Source organism: Lontra canadensis, unplaced genomic scaffold, assembly GCF_010015895.1.
Source record: "Lontra canadensis isolate GAN:19392208 unplaced genomic scaffold, GSC_riverotter_1.0 scaffold59, whole genome shotgun sequence".
Taxonomy (NCBI): domain Eukaryota; kingdom Metazoa; phylum Chordata; class Mammalia; order Carnivora; family Mustelidae; genus Lontra; species Lontra canadensis.
The window spans coordinates 5,172,156-5,198,471 of NW_022631053.1; the positions used below are offsets into that span (position 1 = coordinate 5,172,156).

At 50.1% G+C, this 26,316-nt stretch overlaps 1 protein-coding gene across 1 annotated transcript; it reads right to left on the reverse strand.

The window, feature by feature from the left end:
• Positions 1-10,245: 10,245 nt before the first annotated feature.
• On the reverse strand, positions 10,246-13,810 carry PRPH (peripherin). The gene is made up of 9 exons (XM_032876872.1): positions 13,217-13,810; positions 12,748-12,808; positions 12,474-12,569; positions 11,919-12,086; positions 11,692-11,817; positions 11,395-11,615; positions 11,243-11,292; positions 10,919-10,998; positions 10,246-10,663 (listed from the first exon to the last, which is right to left on the reverse strand). The coding sequence occupies exons 1-9, from the start codon at positions 13,756-13,758 to the stop codon at positions 10,598-10,600; spliced, it is 1,410 nt and encodes a 469-aa protein (XP_032732763.1). The 5' UTR covers positions 13,759-13,810; the 3' UTR covers positions 10,246-10,597.
• Between the last annotated feature and the right edge of the window lie 12,506 nt (positions 13,811-26,316).

A 26,316-nucleotide genomic window follows, 5' to 3' on the forward strand; every position in this document is an offset into this window, starting at 1 on the left:
GGCTCTAAGTATCCACACAAGAAGACCCTCATGGCTTTTGTTTTTTTCTTATCTTGAAAATATTTTGATTTTATAATTAGTATTTATTTAGATTTAAAGCTTCAGTCCTTTTGCTTTTTATTACTTTATTATTGCTTTTCATATCCCACCAGTTTCTTCCATGACTACTTTCATTTTTTGTTTAATTTTCATGTCATATTCATTAACTCTGCAATCCAGCTAGACTCGGAGGGGAGCAAGGAAAATATGGAACCCACAAAAATGCAGTGAGAGCAGGGAGATTATAAAACACTTTGAGCAGATAGGGGTGAGGGAGTGCTCTCCTGAGCTATGAAAGGAATGGTCTGGTAGTTAATATGAAACACAAGTCAAATTTATAAGATTTGTCCACGTTCAGCAATGGTGATGTTTTGCTGGTCTTGCCATTCCTGGACCCAAAGCGCTCCATGGCTTCCATAATATTCATAATATTCCATAATATTCACGTCGTCCTTCACCTTGCCAAAGACCACACACTTGCCTGGCAACCACGCAGGTGGGCAGTGCAGATGAAAGACTGGAAACCATTTGGTTGGATCCAGCAGGTGTCGGGGACAAGATGCCAGGCCCTGAGTGCTTCAGGATGAAATTCTCAACCTCGGATCTCTCCGCGTAGATGGACTTGCTGCCAGTGTCTCCATGGTGAGTGACGTCACCGCCCTGGCACAGAAATCCCCGAATAATCCTGTGAAAGCAGGGACCTTTAGAACCAAATCCTTTCTCTCCAGTGCTCAGAGAATGGAGTCCTCTGCCATCTTGGGAACTTTGTCCGCAAACAGCTGGAAGGAGGCCAGGCTCAAGGGCCGGTGACCCAAGGGCATGTGGAGGGAGACGGTGAATTGACCGTGGCTGGGCTGTGTGGGTGCTTAGGCTGCTGCGTCTGCCCTACTCCTTGGCTTAACTTCCTATCTGGAGTAGCTCCCCTAAAGATGCTATCAGAGAGAATCTGTGGGTGATAAAATTCTGAATTCTTCGTCTTAAAATTTCATCAAATCGTTGAGACTTTGAGGATAGTATTCTAGGTTTGAGACGATGTCTCAGCTTGTTTGCAGTATTTCTTTGTCATCCTCTTGTGTCCCGTGTTTCTGATGAGAAGTCTGACGTCACCATGATCCTTATTCCTTTGTAGGCATTCTTTGGGAGCGGGATTTTCCCTTTATTTTTCATGTCTTGAGACTTGAAATGCAGATTCCAATTCAGTGGGGGCTGGAGTGGGTCTGAGAGCCCTGAAATCCAAATGTAACATGTCCTGGTATGTGTTTTGATTTATCTGAAGGAGCACTTGAAGGGCCTTGCAATTACACCTATCTTCTGCGTTGGAGAATTTTTATTAAAGTCTGGTTCATGGCTTGGCGGCACCGCCCACCCAGACCCACAGAATTAGAATCTGCATTCTAATAAGATCCTCGCGTGATCTGTATACATGCTGAAGTTCGGGAAGTACTAGTTTATTTTATTCTCTCCCACTGAAACTCCTACTGGACAGATTTAGGAATTTATGCATCTATCTTCCATTTTTAAGCTTTTCTTTCATACTCTCTATTTATCCCTTTGTAAAATCTGGAACAGTGCATCCCTAAATTAATCTTCGATAGGAGCATTCTGGAATTCTTCAGATGATCTGGGTATCATACATATGTATACATACAGTTGGCCCTTGAACAACATGTTTGAACTGTGCAAGTCTACTTATATGTGGATTTTTTTCTATAAAAATGGTACAGTACTATAAATGCATTTTTTTTCTTATGGTTTTTTAAAAATTTTATTTATTTATTTGAGATAGAGAGAGAGAGAGAGAACAGGAACAAGGGAGCAGAGGGAGAGGGAGAAGCTGGTTCCCCCCGAGCAGGGAGCCTGACTTGGGGTTTGATCCCAGGACCCTGGGATCGTGACCAGAGCCGAAGGCAGACGCTTAACTGACTGAGCCACCCAGGCACCTCATCCTTATGGTTTTCTTAATAACATTTTCTTTTCTCTAGCTTACTTTATTGTGAGAATACAATCTATGATACCATATGTGTATGTATATATATCATACAAAATATGTATTAATTGGCTGTTTATATTATCAGCAAGGCTTCTGTCAGCAGCAGGCTCTTAGTAGTTAGGTTTTTAGAGAGTCAGAAGTTATACATGGATTTTTGACTGTGTGGGGTCAACTCTGTGTGTGTGTGCATAAATATATATATTTAATTTTCAGTATATTATGGTGCTTTGACATCCTAAAAAAGAAATTTAAAAAAACACAAAACTAGAGGGAGCTGCCTTTCCAGGGCTAACTGGCTCCCATGGCCTGCAGAGGACTCAGCCAGGAGCATGCCTTTGAGATGCAAACTAACCTCTCCAGAGCCTGTCTCTTCTGTCTGGCCCCTATACTCCAGGAGGTGACATTCCGCTGTCCTAATCATCCCAGGACCAGTTATCAGGCAACTAGGCATCATCAGCCCCGTAGTTTAAAGCCTGCTCCTAAAATCCACCATTTTAAAGTGAACAATCCAGTGGCATTTAGTATACTCACAGCATTTTATAATGACCATCTCTATCTGGTTCCAAAACATTTTCATCCCCTCAAAAGGAATCTCATACACGTTAAGCAGTTACTCCTCATTCTCCCCTCCCCTCACTTCCTGGCAACCATCAATTTGCTTTGTGTCTCCCAATTCCAGATACCTCTGACCAATGGAATCATATATATGTCGCCTATTGTGTCCAACTTCTCCCACCTAGTGTAATGTTTCCGATGTTATCCCTTTTGTGGCGTATAGAAGTATTCCATTCTTTTTATAGCTGAATACTAGTCCATTGTGTGGCTAGACCACATTTTGTTTATCCATTCATCTAGTGATGAACATTCTCATTTCTTCCACCATTTGGCTATTATGAACGGTGCCCTATGAACATGCATGTTCAATTATTTGTTGGAGTACCTGGTTTTCATTCTTTGGGGACTTCTGGGACTATACTGAAAACAATAAAACAGGACCTTTTGGGGGAAAATAATTATCTTGATTTCTGGACCTGTAAGAATGCTTTTTGTCTGTTTGCTTGTTTCAGGGTATAGCTAAGTATGTGTAATTTGCTGGTATATATTTTCCATCATTTCTAAGGATTTGGATGTTCGATGGTCAGTTTTATGTGTTGACCTGGCTGGGCTACAGTCCCCAAACACAAATGTAGTTGTTCTTGTGAAGGTTTCTACATGTGATTAAAATCCACAACCGGGGCACCTGGGTGGCTCAGTGGGTTAAAGCCTCTGCCTTCGGTTCAGGTCATGATCCCAGGGTCCTGGGATCCAGCCTCGCATCGGGCTCCCTGCTCAGCCGGGAGCCTGCTTCCTCTTCTCTCTCTCTCTGCCTACTTGTGATCTCTGTCTGTCGAATAAATAAATAAAATCTTAAAAAAAATAAATAAAATCCACAGCCGTTGAACTTTAAGAGAGATTATCCTGGATCAGCTCAGTGAACCTGATTCCACTGGCTGAAAAGCCTTCAGGGCAGAGCTGGGGCTTCCTTGATTATGGACAACAGCTTCCACAACTTCCAGCAACTGATGTTCTGGCAACTTCCGCGTGGGAGGGGGCAGCCCGCTCTGTCTCCTGGCCTGCATTACGGGGTTTGAATTCGCCCGCCAAGCCCCCACAATCGTGTGATCTAGTTCCCTGCAACAGATCTCTTAACGTGTCTCCTGCCGGTTCTGCTTCTCTGGTTGAACCCTGACCCATGCAGGTTTTGGTACCTGGAAATGGATGCTGTTATAACAAATACCTAAAAATGTGGACGTGACTGTGGAATTAGGTAATGGATAGAGTCTGGAGTAACTTTGAGGAGGATGATAGGAAATGCCTAGTTTGGCTTCAATAGACTGTTAGTAGAAATAGGAAATGTTGCAGTCTGCTAGTGAGGGCTCAGAGCAGAGCGAGGAAGCGCGCACAGAATACCTAAATCACCACAAACAGACAGTTGGGAGAAACACGGACAGACGTTAAAGGTGCTGCTGGCATCAAGGGCTCAGAAGGAAACGAGGAATGTGTTATTAGTAGATGGAGGAAAGGAGAGATTTTTTATACAGTAGCAGGAAGCTTAGCAGAATTGTGTTTCACAGTTATGTGGAAAGCAGAATTTGTGAGTGTGAATGGGGGTATTTATCTGTGGGGCCAGGTGTTGAAAGTGTGGCTCAATCTTTTTTTCTTGCTTGGTTAGTGTAAAATCTGAGAGGAAAGAGGCAGAAAGGCATCCAAACTTGGTATTTGAGGAATTTTCAGCCCACTCAGATGGCAAACAATGCAGAAATTAGGCCATTCTCCTTCAGGAAAGTGTGCTCTGAGGAGAAATCTGAGGACATACCTGGACAATCTTTCACTAGCGGCTAGGAAGGATCAAAGGTCAGAGTACTCAATCACACGAAGGCCCCTTTGGAGAGATCAGCCATATGACCCATGGATTTCCTCAGCCATGTCAGCAGAAACCAAGCATAGAAATGGGATTGTCTAAAAAGATCTGTGGAGGTACCTCTTGTCTAATGGAGTGAATCCCAGAGCCATACACAGGAGACCCACACGGTTCTTGAGAACGTCTTGCAAGCAGACACTGCCAGCTAGTGCTGAAAGAGCCACAAGGAGGGTAAAATGAAAGAACACCGTCAGAACCCCCATCCCAGAATGTACACCCGGGAAACGAATAGCTCAGGTATTTTGAAATGGGTGGAAGAAGGCCAGACAGTGAGGCCAGAAAGGGGGGACCAGGAGCCACAGAAGATCATTCCTAGGCCTTGAAACCTTATGTTGTTTTGCCAGGTGGATTTTAAATTTGCTTCCCAACCTTTTTCCTTTCAGCTCTCCCTTTCCGGATGGGAATGTCTGTAGCTGTTACCTTCTGCCTGTTCATTGTATTTTAGGAACAGATAACTTGTCTTCTAGTGTCACAAGTCCATTTCAGGGAGAGGAGTCCCCCCTCCCAGGATCTGTTTTACCCAGAGCCTGTAGGTGGTTTAAGTGATAAGATTTGAGACTTCTGAGCTGATGACATCTCGATGAGAGTTTGCCCTTCAGCTAATGCTGAGACTTTGGGGGGACCTTGAAATGGGGTGTATATATTTTGTAGATGAGACCAACATGAATCTTTGGAGGCCAAAGGCCCGAGGGTAAGCATAACAATGCCCTTCCCCTGTCTGCATCCCAGTGCCCAGAGCCTGTGGCTATTTTCTTCCATCACAAAGGGACGTTAAGGGCACAAGTTAAAAGTTTTGAGATAGGGATGTTATGCTGCTTTGTCTGGGTGTGCCCAGTGTAATGACGAGGATCCTTACCAGAGGCAAGCAGAGATCAGTGATGGGGTCACTGGCTTTGAAGATGGAAGAGCCAAAGTCTACCAAATGCAGACAGTCTTTAGAAGCTGAATGAGGCTTCTCTAGAGCTTCCAGCAGGAACACAGATCTGTCATCCCATTTCAGACTTCTAAACAACAGCACTGGAAGATAATAAATATGCTGTTTTAGGGGCGCCTGGGTGGCTCAGTGGGTTAAAGCCTATGCCTTTGGCTCAGGTCATGATCCCAGGGTCCTGGGATCAAGCCCTGCATCGGGCTCTCTGCTTAGCAGGGAGCCTGCTTCCTCCTCTCTACCTGCTTCTCTGCCTGCTTGTGATCTCCGTCTATCAGATAAATAAATAAAATCTTTAAAATTAAATAAATAAATATGCTGTTTTAAGCCACCATATTTGTGGTAATTTGTTACACCAGTAATAAAAAATTAATACAGTATGAAGAAAAGCCACAGGACATGCTCAGGCTGTCCTCTTGAAATGGAAAAAAACCTCTGAAGAATAAGTCAACTGAGATCCTCGGTTTATAATTTATGACCATCCCAGGCCACCTTGCTGAGGGAAGCTGTATGGGAGGCCATATTCTGCACCATGTCCCCTCATTCCCCTGCCTGAATCATCTCATTTATTCTTCACAATAATCCTGCGAAGGCGCCTGCTACAGTTGTCTCCATTTTACAGGTGAGGAAACCGAGGCAAAGAGAGGCGAAGTATCTCTCCCAGAGAAAGATACTGGATAGATCTTTTGTGCATCTAGTAAGCACAGATCCAAGATTTAAATGCAGATTCTTAATCACTGTGCTGTTTAAATTAAAATGGTACTTTTCACATTCTTTGTAAAAAACATCTGCTGGAATGGTGGGATCATGTAACAAATACAGGCAACAGCTGTTCCGCATTTATCTACATCTGTTAATGGTGGGCGGGGAAGTGCCCAGGTGGCTTGAGCAGCCCATCAGCCCCAAGAGCTCTGTGTGTTGGATCTGCTTAGGTCCGTCTCACAGAGGGAATGGGAAATGTCAATTCATCTGATAAGGCTAGCAAGTGGGCATTTTCCGTGCAAGAACAGGAGCCGCAGAAGCTGTAGAACCCTCCATCAGGGAGCAGTGGGCTCCTGCTGCTGAGGGGCCTGTCACTTCTCAGGCTCGGTGGGGCCTGGAGGGCTGCAGAGCCATTCTTCCTAGGAAGCCAGATGCCCCCCCACCAACCCTGTGTTTCCGGGTTCCAGTGAAGCCACTCCCACTCTCAGTCCCCTTATTTCCAGGTGTCAGGTCACAAGTCATTCCCCTTTGCCTGAGAGGTCTGGTGTGTCTGTTGTTCGAAGTGCAGATCACTGAGCTCCTTCCACCTGCTATAGGCGGCCCCTAAGGAATCATCCCTTCTACCATAGCGGGCACCTCCCTGGGGTCCAGGACACCTGCCCACATGCCCACCATGTCTGGTTCCTTCTAGGACCTACCCCAGGTCACCTCCTTGCTTTTGAGATGACATTCTTGTAGATGTCATGGGAACTGGCTCCGTGCTTCCTGCAAGCTGAGTACGATAAAATCAATGTGGTATAAGCTTTCTTAATTACAATCAAATCCCAGCCCTGTCTTCCTGAGGTTAGCATCTGATCCCCCTTGGTTGGAACTGGATTTGGAGTTTTCCTAAAACTCTTCAATCATGGCCAAGTTTGAGTTGGTGTCATTTCAGCAGATGTCTGGATCCACCCATGACAATTTGATTTTTTCTAATTCTCTCCAGCATTTAAACATGTACAAGTATGGGTTTTGTTTTTCTTTTTCTTTCTTTCTTTCTTTTTTTTTTTTTTGCCACAATCCAAGATTTTAAAAATGCATTTTAGGGGCCCCTGGGTGGCTCAGTCGTTAAGCATCTGCCTTCAGCTCAGGTCATGATCCCGGGGGCAGGGGATTGAGCCCCACATTGGGCTCCCTGCTCAGCAGGAAGCCTGCTTCTTCCTCTCCCACTCCCCCTGCTTGTGTTTCCTCTTTCACTGTGTCTCTCTTTGTCAAATAAATAAATAAATAAATAAATCTCAAAAAAAATGTGTTTTATATGACAAGCCAGTACACATGTATATAAAATTGAAAAGTTTCACCACACTCCAACACTTTCTATTCTTTTTCTTTTTAAATGTTGGTCTTGACCCAGTAATTTATATCACAAAGCTTCCTTACCTACTGCTTGAAAATTACTGGTTTAGTTTCGCCTTTCTCCAAAATTTCACTTCTCAAATGCAGGTCTTCCTTTGCTCTGGTTCTTTCTTTCCTATGCTCAAGTATCTCAAGAGAGTAATCCACTCTCCACTCCCTCACCTGGGCTCACTCTTCAGGAGCAGTGTTTTTGTCTCTGACACCGTCCTGCCCTGAGGAGACCCTTCCTGTAGTCTCCCTGGTCTTCCTTGTTGATAGAGCCCAGATTTTCCAACTGTTATCTAACCCATGCTCCCAGCATCCTCTGGTGTGGCCACCACTCCCCCTTGAAAGTTTTCTCTTGCCTTGCCTTCCTGAGGCAACTCCAAAGCTTTCGTCTGTTTCTGGGTAGTGATATTTCTCCTCTGGGATAATAAGTGCCACTGAGTGAAAGGGAGAGAAAGCAAGAGGTATAAACAATGCATGTATATGTGCGTCCATGTGTGGAGGGCAATGGCGTTGAGAAGCCTGCACAAAATTTGCAACGGACATTGTGGTTGGTTCTCAGTGTCTACCCCATATCAGATGATTAGCCCAAGCTAATCAGATGATTAGCTTTCCCTGGCTGCTGTTACTACTCCAAGATTGGGCACAACAGTGGCCTTAGCCAGATAGTGTAAAGGAAAGAACTTATATCTCATACACTGGATGTGAAGAGGGAAGTATCGCGCAGTAGCTGCTGACAGCCATCTTGGGACCATGAGGAGAACTATCTCAAGGACAAAGGTTCAAGAGGAAGGCGGAGTACAACCTTGACCAGAATCTAAGTCCTTGATGACATCATTGAACTACTGAATCAACAGCCCTCAGCGCCTGCCTACCACTGGCTCGTTACATGAGCTATTTTTCTTTTTCTTAAAAAAATGATTAAAAAAAAAAGTGAGATATAGATATCTAGTATCCTGATAGATTCAGTTTCTCAAAATATCCCATTACACCTGAACTCCAGACCTATGGATCTGCCTGCCTGTCAGCTCTTCCTCTGGGCTGTTCCAGAGCATCTCACACTCAGTAGGCCTAAAATGGACTGTTGTCTGGGCCCCCTCCTCCCGTCCTCTCATCTTCCCTATTTCTGTGAAAGATCCACCATCTGCCTGACTCAAGCCAAAACCTTCGGTCATTGCTATTTATTTCCCTTCGCCCCCCCCACAGAGGCACTGTCTCCTTAGGTGTTGCAGAGTCCCCCCCTCCAATATTTCTCAGATCCACCATGTCTCCGCTCACTATCACCTCTTGCCTGTTTCACTGCAACAGCCTCTACCTGGTTCTCCACCTCCTAATGGCTTCTGCACACCACGGTGGGAGTGATCTATCTCAGATGAGAATCTGAATGCTTCCTCCTCTGATGAAACCACATTTTTTCCCCTTTCCTTAGGATGCATTTGGAAAGCCTTCATATGGCATGTGAGGTCCTACACGACCCAGCCCTTGTGTCATCTTTCCAACCTCAGTGCCATTCCTCCTTTCTGTCCTTTATTCCAGATGAGAGAAGTACTTCCAGTTGGCAAACTGGCTTTCTGTCACCTCCCAACGGACTTACCTGCCTAGAAGGGCCTCTTCCTCTCCCTGCTTTCCCTCAATAATTCCTGCTCATTTTAGTGCTCAGCATGATGGGGCCACCTTCAGGAAGCCGTGCCTTTACTGTGAGGCTGGGTTAAACGCTCTTCCTCATGTCCCCACAATGTCATCTTCTTTCCCAGTCATAGATAGCACTCTTTACAAGGCTGGAACAACCTGCTGGTAAGTCCCTGTCCCCTACCCCAGACTGGGGGCTCCTTGAGAGCAGGGACTCTGGCTTACTTCCTGCATGTAGCACAATAATTGAGTGAAAAAGATCATTTTAAACAACTCAGAGGGGCACCTGGGTGGCTCAGTGGGTTGAGCCTCTGCCTTTGGCTCAGGTCATGATCTCAGGGTCCTGGGACTCTCTGCTCAGCAGGGAGCCTTCGTCTACCCCCACCCCGCCTGCCTCTCTGCCTACTTGTGATCTATCAAATAAATAAAATCTTTAAACAAACTCAAATGGATTTTGACTTGAAGGCGAGGGCAGGATGGAGTAGAGTTAGAGGGCATTGTAGAAGGAGACATTTTCAAGCGGGATAGGAGTGATGGTGGCAGAGTCTGATTTGCTAGGCAAGAGTGTCAAGTTGGTTTAGGTGGGTGGCAGGGCTAGGCCAGGGGAAAGAGATCAGTGAGGGAGATAATGGACCCAGTCAAACAGTGGGTGGACTAGGGCGGTGGCAGTGGGGACAGGGAGAACAAGATAAGACTTGAAAGAGTTAAGAAGTAGAATTTACAGAATTGGTGGGTAGGTGAAGAAAAGAAGGGGTAGAAGATGAGGTGTTCTAATTTGGCAGTCTCGTCCCCCTTAGTGGTAACCTCTTCTAGAGTGGGAAACCCCAAAGGAAGAACACAATGGCAGGTAGAGAGGTAAGTGTGGAGCCCTGTCTGGACACGCTCAGCTTGAGGGGCTAGGGTGCACCCAGAAGGCACCTGGACATTCAGGGCTGCCGCTGACACACAGAAGTTGAGAAGCAGTGGATGTAGAACTAGGAGAAGGATAGATAGAGGAGTCACAGATGCCAAGATACGGGATGCAGGAAAGAAAGGACTAGAGACAAGGGGAAAATACTGCTGAGCCCCATCCCCACAGCCACCCCCACTTCCACAGAGACAAACGCACTGGAGAGATTTCTCTTAACAGCAGTTTTATTTGATTCAAAAGTGGAACTCAGATCCCGGCCCACTCCACTGGTCATGGGATAATGACTAGATCTGGAGATCGCCGGCCTCTTACTAGGACTCAATAAGGGGATATATAGATCATATATAGGGGATATAGGTCACAGATACATGCCAGGGCAGGGAGAAAAGGGCCAGCTATGGCTCGCTGGGTAGGGCTTGGCCACAGGCCAGGGAAGGGGTGACTTGTGGCATCCCTTAGACACATGCAGAGCCAGAGAGGACTAATTCAGTACTGGTGTTGGGGTCTGGGACTTGGAATAGGGCTAGGGCAGGGTCAGGGAGCTCTGGACCAATGGGTTCAGTAGCTGTGAGTAGAAGACTTGTCCAGCTCACTGCGCTGCTCCTTCTGGGACTCGGTCACCACCTGTTGGGGCAAGGCATGTGAAGGGCACAAACCACTCAGCACAACCCTCCTGCGATCTCCTTTGTTGTATGCTGTCTCCTTCTCCAGCAAAACCAGCGGAGGCTCCTGAGTGACCATCCACCTCCTCTCTCTCCCTCCTGCTCCAAAGACCACTAACCCGCAATACTCTAAAATCAGCTGCAGCCAGGTTGGGGCCTAGAAGTAATATGGCCAATGATGGGGTCCTGGGTTCAAGTGAGATGGGGTCCATCTCACCTCTCCATCCCGCGTCTCAATGGTCTTGATCAGAACCATCTTCCTGCTGTGGCTGTCCTGAGGAGGCTCCACCTCAGGTACTGGAAAAAGCAGGATGAAGGGGTAGAAGAGATGATTGTGGTGTCTCTCCTTCTAAGCCCTGCCTCTCATCTATGAGGGAAGGGGTGGGGAGTGGCAGGGCATGAGGAGCAGGACTGAGTATAGACTAGGACCCAGCAGTTCATGGACAGAATCGATCCCTGAGCAGGGGCAGAGCAAGAGTCTGGTCAGGGCAGAAGTGGACAAGGGGACAGGGAGGTTGGAAGCCAGGCATGGGAGACTCACCAGTCGTCTTTATACTCAAGGATGCAAAAGAATGGATTGGCACAGAGATCCTGGGAGTGAAGCCAGGGATGAGCGACTCGGCCCAGGCCCCACCCCTTCCCTAAACGCCCAATCCCCACCATCCTCCCACCCCCAGCAGCCCTGTCCCCCACCTGCTCTCCTCGCCCTCCAGAAGCTTCCGGTAGGTGGCGATCTCAATGTCCAGGGCCATCTTGACGTTGAGGAGCTCCTGGTACTCGCGCAGGTGCCGTGCCATCTCCTCCTTCAGCTGTCGCAGCTCCTCCTCGAGCCTCGCGGCGCCCGCCTGATACCCGCCCGCCTCCAGGGCAAACTGCTCCTCTAACTCCCGCAGCTGTCTGAGCAGCGCCTCGTTCTGGGAGCAGCAGGGGGTCACTGGGGGAACAGCCTCCACCCCCACCCCCGTCCGGGGCCCGAAGCCCGAAACTCACCGTGCCGCGCAGCCCATCCACCTCACAAGTCAAGCTCTGTATCTGGCGTCGGGACTCGTTCATCTCCTGCTTGGCCTGACGCAGGGCCTCGTGGTTCCGGTTGGCGGCGTCGGACAGGTCCGCGTACTGCGGCGCGCGAGGCAACCCAGCCGTGAGCTGGTGGGACGCGCCCTCCCCGCAGCGCCCCACTCGCCCAGATCCTCCCTCACCCTCCCGGGCTCTCGCACTTTGGACTTGTACCACTCCTCTGCCTCCTGCAGGTTCTTCGCCGCGATGCTCTCGTACTGCGCGCGGATGTCCCTCAGCGCCGCCGTCAGCTCCGGCTTCACGGTGGCCTCCACCTCGACCTGCTGCACCTGCTGGCTCTCCACGCTCACCTGCAGGTCTCGCAGCTCCTGCAGCCCAGGACGACAAGTTGTTGAGGTTGCCGCGCGGATCGCACGCGGGCCTAGCAGTTCACGGGCAGAAAAAAGAAACACTCGAACGAACAGATGGGGGCGCCAGGGAGCGCAGCACGCTTGGTCTGCGCGTCCTGCGCCCGGGTCCGCTCCAAGGCCGCGGCCAAGTTCCAGGGTGCAGCTCTGCTGCTCGCCACCAGATGGCGCAGGGGTGGGAGTCAAACCACCTGTAGAGGGTTGTTAAGGGGCTGCGTCTACCCAGCGAATCTCACTTCTCTTCCCCAGGCCAATCCCTCAGCTGCAGTCTTCGCCGCCGCCTGCGTTTCAGCTCCAATGCGACCACCTGCAACCTTCGAAGCCTGCCCTGACCCTCGGTCCACCTACCTCCTCATGTAGCTTCTTGAGGAACTCAATCTCATCCATCAGAGACTCGATCTTGCGCTCTAGTTCCAGGCGGGACAGAGTGGCGTCGTCCACGTCCTTAAGGGGGTGGCCGAGGAGGTCGAAGAGCAGAGAGGGGCTGCTCAGGCCGGGGAAGGGCCAGGCCCTCCCTGCCTGTCTCTGGAAGCTTCTGGTCGCCTCCTGGCGCCCACCCATGTCACCCTACGCAGGTGGGGGTAGACGTGGGGAGACTGGGTGACGTGGGGCCCGGGCTCACCTTGCGGAAGAGCACGAGGTTGTGCTCCGCGTCCTCCCTCTTGCGCGTCTCCTCCTCCAACCTGGCAAGAAGGGTGGGCAGAGGCTGAGGGGCAGGGTCATCGCCCAACCATCGGGCCACGCACCCCAGGGTCTAGATTAGAGGCTGCTGCTGTCCAGGGCTGAGGACGGGTCTTCAAGAGGCCCGATGGCCTCGCCCGCTTTCTCTCTAACGGACTGGGAGATGAGATGGGACCCCTTTATCCACAGGGGAGACACGGTAACTCCTCATCCCTCCCCTCCCTAGAGAGACAGCAGAGTGATAGGAGGAGGGTCGGGGGGGTGGCGAGAGCCCGCGGGCGAGCTTGCTCCCAGCGCACGCCTGTGTAGACCGAGAGGAGACACTCCCCCAGGCGACTGGTGGGGAAGGGAGCGGAGAGAGGAGCAGCCGCCTCGACGGCCGCCGCCCAGACCCGACCCTGCCCCCTGACCTCTGCTTGAGCGCCGCCAGGTCCTCCGCCAGCCCGTCGCGCTCCACCTGCACCCTGTCGCGCTCGCGGCCCAGCAGCTCCAGCTCCCTCCGCAGCTCACGCAGCTCCTGCTGGCACAGCTGGTCGGCGCGCGCCGGCTCCTGGCCCCGGGCCTGGCTCAGCTCCCCACGCAAGGCCGCGTTCTGCTGCTCCAGGAAGCGCACCTTCTCAATGAAGTTGGCGAAGCGGTCGTTGAGCTCCTGCAGCTCCTGCTTCTCGTTGCTGCGCGTGGCCAGGAACTCCTGGTTGAGGGCCTCGGCCATGGAAAAGTCGAGGCGCTCCGAGGGCAGGCGCAGGAGGGCGCCCGCTCCCGCCCGGGGGCCGCGGAAACTGCCCAGGCGCACGGAGGAGCCGGTGGACGCCGAGCCCAGCAGGCGACTGCTCGAGAAGCGGGAGCTGGACGCATAGGAGTAGGCCCCGGGGGACAGTGAGGGCGGTGGCCCGAAGGTGCGGCGGTAGGAGGTGGAAGCGACGCTGGCTCGGAGGCCCGACGGGTGGCTCATGGCGGCCGAGGACTGGCAGTCACCGCGGGCAGAGCTGGTCCGGCAGCTGGGAGGGAGCGGCGGACCGCTGCGAGGCGGCTTTATAGGCCTGCGGGCTGGGGCGGGGGGGTACGGGCAGCTCCTCCCACTGGCCTGACGGCGGGTCTCTGTGGGGAGGGGGACGCCCCACCCCTGCGGAGCTGCTGGAGAGCCGCACCCTCCCTCCAAGGTTGTTGGCACCCTGCCTACTTGATTCCCCCTGTTGCTAGCCGGGAAGGAAGTGGGCCTGGCGACCACCCGCAGGCCTGGGCTGGGGGCTCAGCTGGATGGATCCTTCCAGCAACATACAGAGCGGGGAGCCTAGGCCGGGAGGGCCTGACTGGAGCTGGGGTTCCTGCCTGCAAGAGCTGGTAAAAATCGATGTACAAATGTAGAATCATTATCCACCTGAAATTAATATGTTAGGTCAGTTATACCTCAGTACAAAAAAAAAAAAAAATGGGGGGATAGGAGGCCTGGAGGTTAAAGGGCAGGCTGCTGGCTCATGAGCGGTAAGGAGGTGGCCCTGGAGAGTTGGCCTGGCTTAGGCCCTGGGGCCTGTGCCCCCACTTGTTCCCTGAAGGCTAGGCCCTGCTTTTACCTGCTGTCAGCTACCCTTGTTACCACACCCAGGGAGAAATAGGGGACAGGAGGGCCGAGGGAGCCAAGGGGGGTTGGGAAGGGCTGATCCTTCCGTAATCCCCAGGGCCCAGTGGAGGTCTGCTGCCTGGCGCCAGTTCTGCTGCTAATGGACTGGCCATGTCCCCTCCCCCTCCTCTGGACACTTGGACAGGGGGTTGCCTGCTGATGTCTCAGCCTTAAAGACACAGCTCCCAAAGCTGGACATACAGCAGGCCCCTGCTGGGTGGGCCCGGCAGAGGGTGCAGAGGGTGGCTGGGCCCAGCTCGGGGGTCCCACACAGGAGGGTGGGTGCCCTGCCAGGGGCTGAGCTGAATGAGGTGGTTGTCCGCCGTCTGGCTTTCCTGGATTCTCCCTTCCCCCAACCAACTGCTGCTCAGTCATGGGCCTTACGGGAACCAGAGCGATTCCTGAGGTAGGAAGGGGAGGGGGCCGAGGGGCGGCAGCGGCTGCCAAGGCTGAGGCATGAAGGGACTGGCAGGAACCGGTTACCAGTATGGAAGAGTTGCAGGTACCCAGGGACGGGCAGGGCTGGATGGGGAAGAGATGGGGAAGAAGAAAGTGCCCATTGCTAGTGGTCCAGGGACTGAAAGAGAGAGAAGGCCCCAGAGCAGATCCACAAACCTGTGCACACAAACAGATGCATCCGTGTAATGTAGCACGACCTCACCTATACGCACACACATCACACACACACAACCACACAGCCCATCCGGCCTCCCCCACCCCAGTTATCGGGAAGGCTGACGTCTGGCCTTTGCATGTCTGCGGCTTCCAGAACTCAGGCACAGGCTGCCCGGGAGTGGACAGAGGCAGCTCAGGTGGTCTGCAGGAGCCAGGCTGCTGAGGCCCGTTGGGTTTGCCAAGAGCCAGGGGTCTGCTGCTGCCGCGGACTCCAGGGCTTTCCAGCACCGACAGGTCCACCTCAGGCCCTGAGGACCAGAGCTGGGCATCTGAGGAAGCAGGTTTGGGACTCCAGGCTGGATCTGTGGGTGAGGGGGAGAGGAGGGCGGCTCCTTGGCCAGCCAGCTCCTCAGCATTGCAGGGCAGAGGAACCTCCCCTCCTTTGTGTGTCCTCTGAGATGGGCCAACGCCCGCCCGCTCACATCTACTGCCTTCCTTCTTCTCCTCTCCAGGCCCCCCCTCCTTCCGGGCCATTAGTCTCTCCCGGCACAGCTGCCAGGTCCTTCTCCTTGATGGATCTGGTTTGGTTGCCAGGGGAATGGAAAGAGGGAGGATGGGAGGGGGGGACAGGACAGACAAACCTGGGCTTGTCCCCCTGACTTCTAGGAGTGGGGAGGAGTAGGGTCTGGCTTGGGCAGTGGGTAGGGGCTTGGTGGCTGTGTGTGTATATGTCAGGGTGGGGCAGGATGCTGGGGAAACTTTGGTGCTTTCTGCCATAGCCCTAGGCTCTGAGACCCCAGCTGCCATTGGCCAGGACCCCCATTTACCCCAGCCTAGGCCCTGGCCCGTCTCTGTCTACTGTCCATAGGGAGCAAACTGGGAGTCTGAGCTGGTCCTTCCCAGACTCTGTCTTTATACTGAGCTGCTGGTAGATCTGGGCCTTTGAGAATCACACAGAGGCCCCTTGGGCTGGGCTCAGGCAGTTCGAGGTGGAGTTCCCACCTCTTCGCTGCTTAAGCTCCCAGCAGGTACCAGGAGGTACCTCAGAGGAGAGGGGACCAGAGCCTCCTCGGCAGGGCTCTGGGAGCTGTGGAGGGAGTGAGGCCGGGGCCTGGGTGGGGGAACCAGGCAGGCTAGCAAGTCAGAGAAGACTCCTCCCCCTTACTCAGAAAGAGCTGGGCCTGGGAGATCTTAAGGCCAGAAGAAAGGTAAGAAAGGGTCATGGTTGAGAGCCAGGGCTCTGGCATCCAGTGGCCAAGCCTCCCATCTGACTCCAACATTCTGTGTTGTAGGAATACAGGCGGGAATTTACAATGTCCTTCCATGTCCCACAGTGAAATGTAGATCATCGTAACTTCTACCTCACACTGTTGGTGGGAGTATTCAATACTTAGGACACATACGATAATGGCTGAAATGTAAGTTAGTCTTACTATTATCATTACTGACTGCCCAAGTGATGCTGTCAGCTGCCGTACGCGGTGAGGCTCTGGACTTCTTTTGGATCGCCCCCGCTAGTGGCTGAGCAGTTCTGGACCCAGGGTAGAAGGAGCCAAGTACTGCCTGGCTGATCTTTCCTCAATGTACTGACGAAGACATGGACTCTGGGCAGACTGCCTGGGTCCTCAGTTTAATTAGCTGTGTGCTTTTGGGTCTGCGTGAGTGTCTTCACCTCTGTTCACTCCATTTTCTTTGTCCACAAATGGGGCAATGAGAATTGTACCAACCTGTGCTACGGGAGGGTTAGCTGAGTTATCATATATGAGGCACTCAGTGTTAATTTGTGCTGGTAAGTACTAGCCAGTATTAGAAATACTTGCCCCCTTCTGCTGCTCTGGTGAAGGCTTGAAGGGAATGACAGATGTGTTCAGAGGTTTGCAAGGAAGGTGATCAATGAAGTTTACTGGCAAGAGTGATGCCAAATGGCAGGCCATGGACTTAAAGCTAGACGAGGAAGGGGTGTGTGGGCAAGAGATGGTGGGAGATTGGGAGAGTAAAAAGGTCCATAGCTGGCCTCCTGGGCAAGGTCTTTGTACAGAGGAATTGAAAGAGGCATGAGGTGGGGGAGGTGGGCAGTAGGAAGTTTTTTCAGAGTGAGATGCAGGAATTTGTGATTCTGGAGCTGTGGTATTTATGAATGATAAGATTTCCAGGGTGTTTTTAAGGAAGTGGGCAACGGAGGCTAAAGTCGAATGAAGGAAAAGGTCATAGGAGAAGAGATCAGCCCACCAGCCTGGGCACTTCCGAGCTGTGTGACCCTGGGCAACTTGTCCTCTCTGAGCTTCTGTTTCTTCATCTGTAAAATAGGGATAATGACCCCTCCCTCCCTGGGTGTTGTGACATCTAAGTGAGATCTAAGTACTTCATGTATTACTTGTACATGGAGTAATTAGCATGTCATGAGGCTCACAGCAGGTGCTCAGCACTACTGATGGCCTTCTTCCCTTGCTCTGTGATGGAGAGGAAACTGAGACACAGAGGAGCCATGCCATAGCCCTAATTACTTGTAACTAAGTGTCAGCTGGGGTCCCCCTGCCCTTCGGAACCCTAGGACTGACTTGACCTCCAGTCCACATCCTGGGGGTAGTCCAGTGTCATCCTCAAGATCTCTTTGCCTTTCTAGGGCTTCCCCTTTACACCCTAGCTCCAAGTCCTGCTGCCCCTGAACTAGCTGACTCTCCAGCCGACTCTCCACAGTGCCCGGATGTGGGACTCGGCACCATCCAGTGGTTCTGTGGTCTCTGTCCCCATCACTTAGGTAGAACTCAAGGTTCAGAGGGACAAAGTTGCCTGTCTGAGATTGCACAGCAAGCTAGGAGTGGCTCCCTCTGCAGGAAGGCACATCCTGGTGGGTCAGGCGCTGCTGATGTTCTCTGGGCTCTGGCCGCATAGAAGCCAAGAGGAGCCTCAACCACAATCATTCCAGCTCCACACTTCTCAAAGTGGTTTCTCTCCCAGGCGACTAGTCCAGCCACAGGGTCCCCACTGACGAAGTGGCTGCACCAGAGTGGAATCCCTTCCCCATTATCTCCATCTGGGGCCTCCACTCCTCCCAGTTAGAGGGCACTCTGGTTGTCTTTTCCATCCCACCCCTTTTCTCACTGTATCGGACAGTAATAGCTAACATTTCCTATGTGGCATACATTCTACACACATTATCACTTTTAATCCTACAAATCACCCTACAACATAAGGACTATTATGATTCCCGTTCTACAGTTGAAAAAGCTGAGGCCCAGAGAGGTTAATCAACTTGCCCAAGGTCACACAGCTAGTAAACTAGCACCAGTCTGTTTATATGTCTGACTCCCCCATCCCTGACAATATGATCTTTGAGGTCATGGATCAGGTTTTAGTCACCTTTGTGACTGTGGAGTATAGCATAGGATCTAGGTCAAATAATGTTGGTTAAACTGAAGGGGAACTCTGAGGCACCTGAAAAAACATCCTTCCCTTGAGAGGTGGTCCAGAAAATAGAGAGAAATGTGTTGCTGCCACCTTCTGGTCAGAAGCTAGAATGACATGTCTGCAGTCGGTACATCTAAGACTCCTGGTTCATGGAACGTTGAAATTTGGGGAATTCACCGTTATTGGACCTTCTTTCTACAGCTGAGAAAAATTCATAAGGGTGTGTAAAATAGGACAGCAACACTGGTATTAGGAGTTCAGAACCCTGACTCCATTCTTCACCTATCTCCAGGAGCTGCCCGGGCAACTCCCACCCTCAAGCAAAAAGCCAGGGAAGCAAGGCAAAAATCCATTCTCTGCCTTCAGACACCACCCCCAGCCTCCTCATCATCTACTATGCTCACAATCTCCAGTCCTGCCCCATCATAAAATCCCATCTCCACCTGCCTTCCTGACCTTTCCAACCAGCTACCCTACCCCTCTGCTGGAGAACAGCTTATGGACATGGAACACTAAGTGACTTTTTCTCCTCAGGGCATGGCCTGAGGGCTTGACAGTCACCTGAGGGACTGTTAAAAAGTAGATCCCAGTGCCCCACCCAGGTCTTCTGAATCTCTAGAATCTGCATTTTAACAAACTTCCTAGGTGATTTTGAATGTACAGGAAAATTTGAGTATTCCAGGATGAAGTTTTTTTCTTTAAATTGTCCATCTTTTCCCCCATTTTATTTTGAAGAGTTTCAAACCCAGAGAAAGTTGAAAGAAGCCCTCTGTAAACCACTATACCCTTCTCCCAGACTTACCAGTTGTCAATATTTTGCCATGATCTCTTTGAAAGTAAGTTTCAGGCATCATGATATTTTACCCCTAGACTTCAGCATGCATCTCCTAAGAACAAAGACCTTTTCCTACAGTACTATTAACCCACTCAAGAAGTTTAACACTGATAGAGCAATATTATCTAATAAACAATCCTATTAGAATTCCCCCAATTGTTCCAAGAATGTCCTTCCTAGCTATTTTCCCCCATCTGGGATCAAAGATCAAGAATAGTATTTGCTGGGGCGCCTGGGTGGCTCAGTGGGTTAAAGCCTCTGCCTTCAGCTCAGGTCATGATCCCAGGGTCCTGGGATCAAGCCCCACATCGGGCTCTCTGAGCAGAGAGCCTGCTTCCCTTCCTCTCTTTCTCTCTGCCTGCCTCTCTGCCTGCCTCTCTGCCTACTTGTGATCTCTGTCTGTCAAATAAATAAATAAAAATCTTAAAAAAAAAAAAAGAATAGTATTTGCTTGTCACCTGGGCAGAGGGAAGAGCCAGAGCATAGGGGTAAGTCTGGGATGAGCTTGGCATGTTTGAGGGGTTAGAGAAAGGTCAGTGAGGCGGGAGCAAGATGGGCTAGGAGGAGAGAGGGAAAGATGAGGTTAGAGATGTGGGAAAGAGTCTGGGCACGCAGGGCTTTGTAAATCAGAGTTAAGAGTTTATAGCTTATTTTATTTTAATGCAATGAAAAGCCAGGGGAGGGCTTTAAGCAGGGGAATGACTAGATCTGATTTATGACTTTAAAAGGTCAATCTGAAGACAATCTCAGAATTGGGACATTCTATAGTACAACAATTCCAAGACACTTTAAAAAGTCAGTGTCATTTTTCTTTAAAGATTGTATTTATTTATTTGAGTAAGAAAGCACAAACAGGGGGAGGGGCAGAAGGAGAGGGAGAAGCAGGCTCTCCACTGAGCAAGAAGCCTGATGGATCCCAGGACTCTGGGATCATGACCTGAGCCAAAGGCAGATGCTTAACCAACTGAGCCACCCAGGCATCCCAAAAATGTCAGTGTCTTTTTTTTTTTAAGTGGGAAAATTCATTTCCTAGGGATGTCATAAGAAATCACCACAAACTTGGTGGCTTAAAACACCAAGAAATTCATTCTCACAGTTTTGGAGGCTGGAAGTCCAAAATCAAGATATGGCAGGTCTGTACCTCCAAAGGCTCTAGGCGAGAGTCCTTCCTTGCCTCTTCCAGTTTCTGGCGGCTTCTGGTGTTCCTTGGCTTGTGGCTGCATCTGTAATCTCTGCCTCGGTCTTTACATGGCCTTCTCCTCTGTGTCTGTCTTCTCTTTTCTGTCTTATAAAGACAATTGTCTTTGGGGACCCAGTTAATCCAAGATGATCTTAAGATCCTTAACTATATTTTGCAAAGACCCTTCTTCCAAATAAAGTCCCATTCACATGCTCCCAGATGTTGACATATCTTTTTAATGGGCTACCACTCAACCCACTACAGTGGGAGATTGTTCTAGACAAAAAAGAGAGAGAGAGAGTGAGAGAGAGAGAGATATCAGGATAAACAACAGCTAAATGCAATATATAAACCTAGATTGGATCCCGGATTTGAAGGGGGGGAAGTGATATTGTAATAATTTGTGTATTATATGCTATGGAATGAGTATTCTGTTTTTAGGGATGGTATGTGTAAGGGAATATTCTTGTTCTTGGCTGGTGCCCACAGGAGCACCTCTAAGAGTAAAGTGTCATGATTTCCCAGACCTTTCTAGTAGGTCAGTCCCACTGTCTTTGACACTGTTGTGGGGCAAGGCAGAGGCTCTGGCTACCGGGTGAGAGAGACCAAGAAGGAGCAGTTACAGTTAGTCCCACCGCTGGTCAGAATAGAAACTGGGCTTTTCCTCTTGGCCTCCACTTGACTCTGCGTCTCTTGGAAGAGACTGTGCCTGATGAGAGCTTCTCTCCACTCCCAGCAGAGGATGTTGTCTCCACAGTCAGAGAGACTGGAGCAAAGACTTCCCTCCTCTCAGCCTATGGTCTCCACATGGAGCCAGCCTTGTCAATCAAACATGGGTGCATGGGGGTCCCCTGAACTTAACCTCATTTCCTAGCATCTCCCCGATGGGCTCAGTGCCTTTGAACTGGTTTACAATTGGTAGGTCATTCATTGGTCAGTAGGTCCCTGCCTGGGAGGAGCGGGGCCACCCCCTGTGAAGGGATGAAGGACATCATGGCAGGTGTTCTCTCTGGGCTAGCAGATAACGAGCCCTGCAGTCTTGAACAGGCCTGTTGCTCTGGTCCAACAGCTCCACCAGTGAAAACAGACTGTGCTGAGTTGATTCAAAGGCCTTGAGGGATGGCCGGGTTTTGGACAGCTAAACTCTAGGGAACATGATGGAGAACAGCAGCGCCTTAGTGAGGCTAGGGCTGAAGAGGTTTGTGGGAAGGCTGTGGGCATCCTGAGCGGGTGGGACTGGTTTATGGAGGGTGGAAAAGTGAGGCAGAGGGGTTTACATGCAAGATGGCTCAGGTTGCAAGGACAGAGTGCCGAACCACTAATCAAGCAACTGGGTCCCAGGCCTGGGCCAGTTACTGGGCTGTGCCATCCACAGAGTTAAAGAAAGGGGTTAGCTTGGGTGCCTGGGTGGCTCAGTTGGTTAAGCGACTGCCTTCAGCTCAGGTCATAATCCTAGAGTCCTGGGATCAAGTCCCACATCGGGCTCCCAGCTCCATGGGGAGTCTGCTTCTCCCTCTGACCTTCTCCCCTCTCACGCTCTCTCTTGGTCCCTCTCTCTCAAATAAATAAATAAATAAATAAAGTCTCTTAAAAAAAATAAAGGGGTTGGCTTAAATGATCTCCAACATTTTTTTCCAAGCAGATATGTTGTTGAGTAGGGGACTCAGGGAATAAAAGAAACATTTCTTAAAGATCCTGGTGGGTCTCAGGGCACTGCTCCCCAGGAGCTTGAAGCTCCTCCTTCATGGGGTGATGCACCAAGATTCTCTGGATAAGATGGGGCAGCAGTCCCTGTATGGAGAGGGGAAGGGATGGGGGAAGTGGTGGCAACACGTCCTGGGCTCACTTGTACCAGAGCTGGAACACACGTGTGATCTCATCTGCAGCTGAAGGAGCCACTTTCAGAGTAGACCACAGTCAGGGCGTCCTGGGGGGGCAGTGATGTCCTCCCGAAACCCCAACTCTGGTGATTCAGATTGCCCAAGAGGAGGTGTGGGCTTGATGCTGGCCCACTTGGCGGACTCCCTCCCTCTAGACTACTGCTATGAGCCCTTTAGTCTGATCCAGGGGAAGGTCAGAGCAGGAAACTCTGGGACACGAAGCTCCCCTCCCCCACACAAAGAAGATGCTGTGGTGGGAGGCGGTACTTACAATTCTGTGGGCTGTGAAGAGGTGGGACCTTGGCTCGTGGCCTCAGCTAGAGGACCCCTAGGTGCCTCCTCTCTAACCAGGCACTGGCTGGAGCACATGCACGGCCCTGCGAGGTGTCAGGACAGGGGCTCCTGCCCATCAGGCCAGCTGCCAGGATGCTCCTTTCTTCAGTCATGACACTCTGCCATCCATCCCGCCCTACCTCCTGTGCAGAGAGGCCTGGTGACAGCTGAACAGCCAAGTTCAAAGAGTCTGATACCTACAAACTGCCCTGCCGGCCCTCTGCCTTCAGGCCATGCAGACACTCATCTGACAGCGGGGTGCAGCAGGTCCTGCACTCTGGGAGCCTGTGAGTCATCTTCCACCCAGAGAGGGCCATTGTCGGTGTCTGTTAGAGGTTTCTCTGTTAATTTTCACAAAAAATTGTATGACAATGTTACTAGCAACCAGGGTAGAAATAAAATATTACTTGCACATAAAGAAGAAGGAGGAGGAGGAGAAGGAGAAGGGAAGAAGAAGGCAGGGGGAGGAAGGGGAAGAAAAAACACCTGTACTTTAGGGGAATGCTCTCGGCAGCACTCCTGTGCTGAGGTCTGGCTGGAGAGAAGGGAGGCAGTAGAGGACACGGAGATGGGGAAAAGAGATAAGTGGGAGACAGAGGGAAGGGGGACACAGAAGTGGAGAGTGGAGAGGATGAGGGGTGAGGTAGATGGGGAGACACGAGAAAGTGAAGGGGAAACCAGGTGGGTGAGAGAGGGAGAGAGGACCTTGCAGGCTTTTTCTTCTTAAGGATTCAAGGGCCTTCATACTCAGGAACAAGCAGCAAAGTGATCCCTATCCACAGCCTGCAGCCCGCAGAATCTGGTTTGGTTCTTGTCTCAAGACCCAAGTTTGGGCGCCTGGGGGGCTCACTCAGTTAAGCATCTGCCTTCTGCTCAGGTCATGATCCCCAGGGTTCTGAGATCGAGCCCCACTTGGCATGGAGCCTGCTTCTTCCTCTAACCCTCCCCCCTGCTTGTGGGCTCGCTCTCTCTCAAATAAATAAATAAAATCTTAAAAAAAAAAAAAAAAGAATCATGCTCAAAGCTCCCTAGGCTCTGGGAGAACTGGGACTGCCCTGGGTCCTAGGCTAGGTCCTCTGGCTAGGCTTCCTGCGGGGAGGTGATTCTCCCAGAGTGGGTCTCCTGGCTCTTCAATACCACCAGCAAATCAGACTAGGGCTCCATTCACAGTTGCATGTAAAAGGATAGAAGGTACATTTTTCGAACCTGCAGATGTTCTCTGGGCACCTTCAATTTATGACTTTAAGTTCAGCCAGGGCTCCTGGGGAGCAGAGAATCTGTGGTCTCCCAGGGCTATGTTTGCTCTGGAAAACAGGATATACACATTTAAAAGGACCTTAATATTTTTATTATTAATCATTTAACCAACATTTTCTATGAACTATTATATAAGGTCTTTCATATTTTTTAATTTTAAGTAGGCTCCATACCCCACATGGGGCTCAAACTTACAACCACAAGATCGAGAGTTGCATGCGACTGAGCCAGTCAGACACCCCTGTTGTATCAGATGTATGCTTTTTGGCAGGAAGCAATAGAAAACCCAACTCAAAATGTCCTAAACAATAAGGGGGTTTTTAAGACCTAAATGTGAGACAAGAATCCATCAAAATCCTAGAGAACACAGGCAGCAACCTCTGTGACCTCAGCCACAGCAGTTTTTTTGCTAGACATGTCTCTCCAAAGGCAAGGGAAACAAAGGCAAAAATGAACTACTGGTACTTCATGAAGATAAAAAGCTTCTTCACAGCAAAGGAAACAGTCAACGAAACTAAAAAGCAACCTACGAATGGGAGAAGATATTTGTAATATCAGATAAAGGGCTAGTATCCAAAATCTATAAAGTACTTACCAAACTCAACACCCAAAGAGCACATAATCCAATTAAGAAATGGTCAGAAGATTTGAACAGACATTTCTCCAAAGAAGACATCCACATGGCCAACAGACATATGAAAAAAATGGTCAATATCACTTGGCATCAGGGAAATACAAACCAGAACCACAGTAAGATACCACCTCGCACCAATCAGAATGGCTAAAATTAATAAGGCAGGAAACAGATGTTGGTGAGGATGCAGAGCAAAGGGAACCCTCCTACACTGTTGGTGGGAATGCAAACTGGTGCAGCCACTCTGGAAAACAGTATGGAGGTTCCTCAGAAAGTTGAAAATAGAGCTACCCTATGACCCAAGAATTGCATTCCTGCGTATTTGCTCCAAAGATACAAATGTAGTGATCCGAAGGGGCACCTGCACCCCAATGTTTATAGCAGCAATGTCCACAATAGCCAAACTATGGAAAGAGCCCAGATGTCCATCAACAGATGAATGGATAAAGATGATATGGTAAACATATGATGGAATATTACACGGCCATCAAAAAAGGAAATCTTGCCATTTGAAACAACATAGCTGGAACTAGAGGTTATTGTGCTAAGTGAAATAAGTCAACCAGAGAAAGACAAATATCATATGATCTCACTCATACGTGGAATTTAAGAAACAAAACAGAGGATCATAGAGGAAGAGAGGAAAAAATAAAACAAGACAAAATCAGAGAGGGATACAAACCATAAGAGACTCTTAATCATAGGAAACAAACTGAAGGTTGCTGGAGGGGAGAGGGATGGGGGATGGTGTAGCTGGGTGATGGGCATTAAGGAGGGCACATGATGCAATGAGCACTGGGTGTTATATAAGACTGATGAATCACTGCCCTCTACCTCTGAAACCAGTAATACATTATATGTTAATTAATTGAACTTAAATTAAAAAAAAAACAACAAGGGGATTTTTAAATCTTGGATAATGAGAAAACAAGAGGCAGAGAAGTTTCAAGGCTGGTTAATTCAGGGCCTCAACATCCCACCAAGAAGCCAGGTTCTTTTCCTTTCTGCCCTGTCACACCCAGAGTGTTAGCTTTTGAGTGTTGGGGTTCATCCCCTCATAGCCATAAGATGGCTGCAGCACCGTCCAGCACCGTGTGCTCACGCAGTAATACCCAAGTACTGCAAGGGACAGAAATCCTTTCCCTGCATTCCTTTTCAAGAGCAAGGAAATTTTTCTAAGGACATCCTCCCCTCAGCCCCCAAGCAGCAGACCTTACCTCCCTTCTCATGTCAACAGCATCATGGGCTGCTTCCTTAGCCAATCGTGGGCCACAGAACCGGAATTACCTCCAGCAGCTGAGACCAAGATTCACCCTGGTGCTGAAGACACCCAGCTTCCCCGGCGCCCGTGGGTGCCCCACACCTAAACGGAGCCGGGCTGTGTTGGCAGGTGGAGCCACCCACCGGGACGGCTTTGGGTAGATGTGCCATAGTGGCTGTGACATGTGACAATCTCTTCAGACATGGGGCCCATACTGCCTTGAATTAGGGTCGTGGCTCTGTGATCTGTCTCTACAGTATGGGGGAGAGACCAAAAAAGCTAAATATAAGCCCTACAGTATCTGGCACAGTGACTCGCACCAATTAGGTTCTTTGAAAATATCGAGTTAAACTGAAAAATGGAAATGATTGTTATAATCATATAATTGGATGTGATTACCTTGGCCAAGGGCATTTTAGTATTAGTTTACTGTCAGGCTAGACATCTCCTGTGAGCCACATGAGCTATTTGGTAAGAACAGAGTATGGG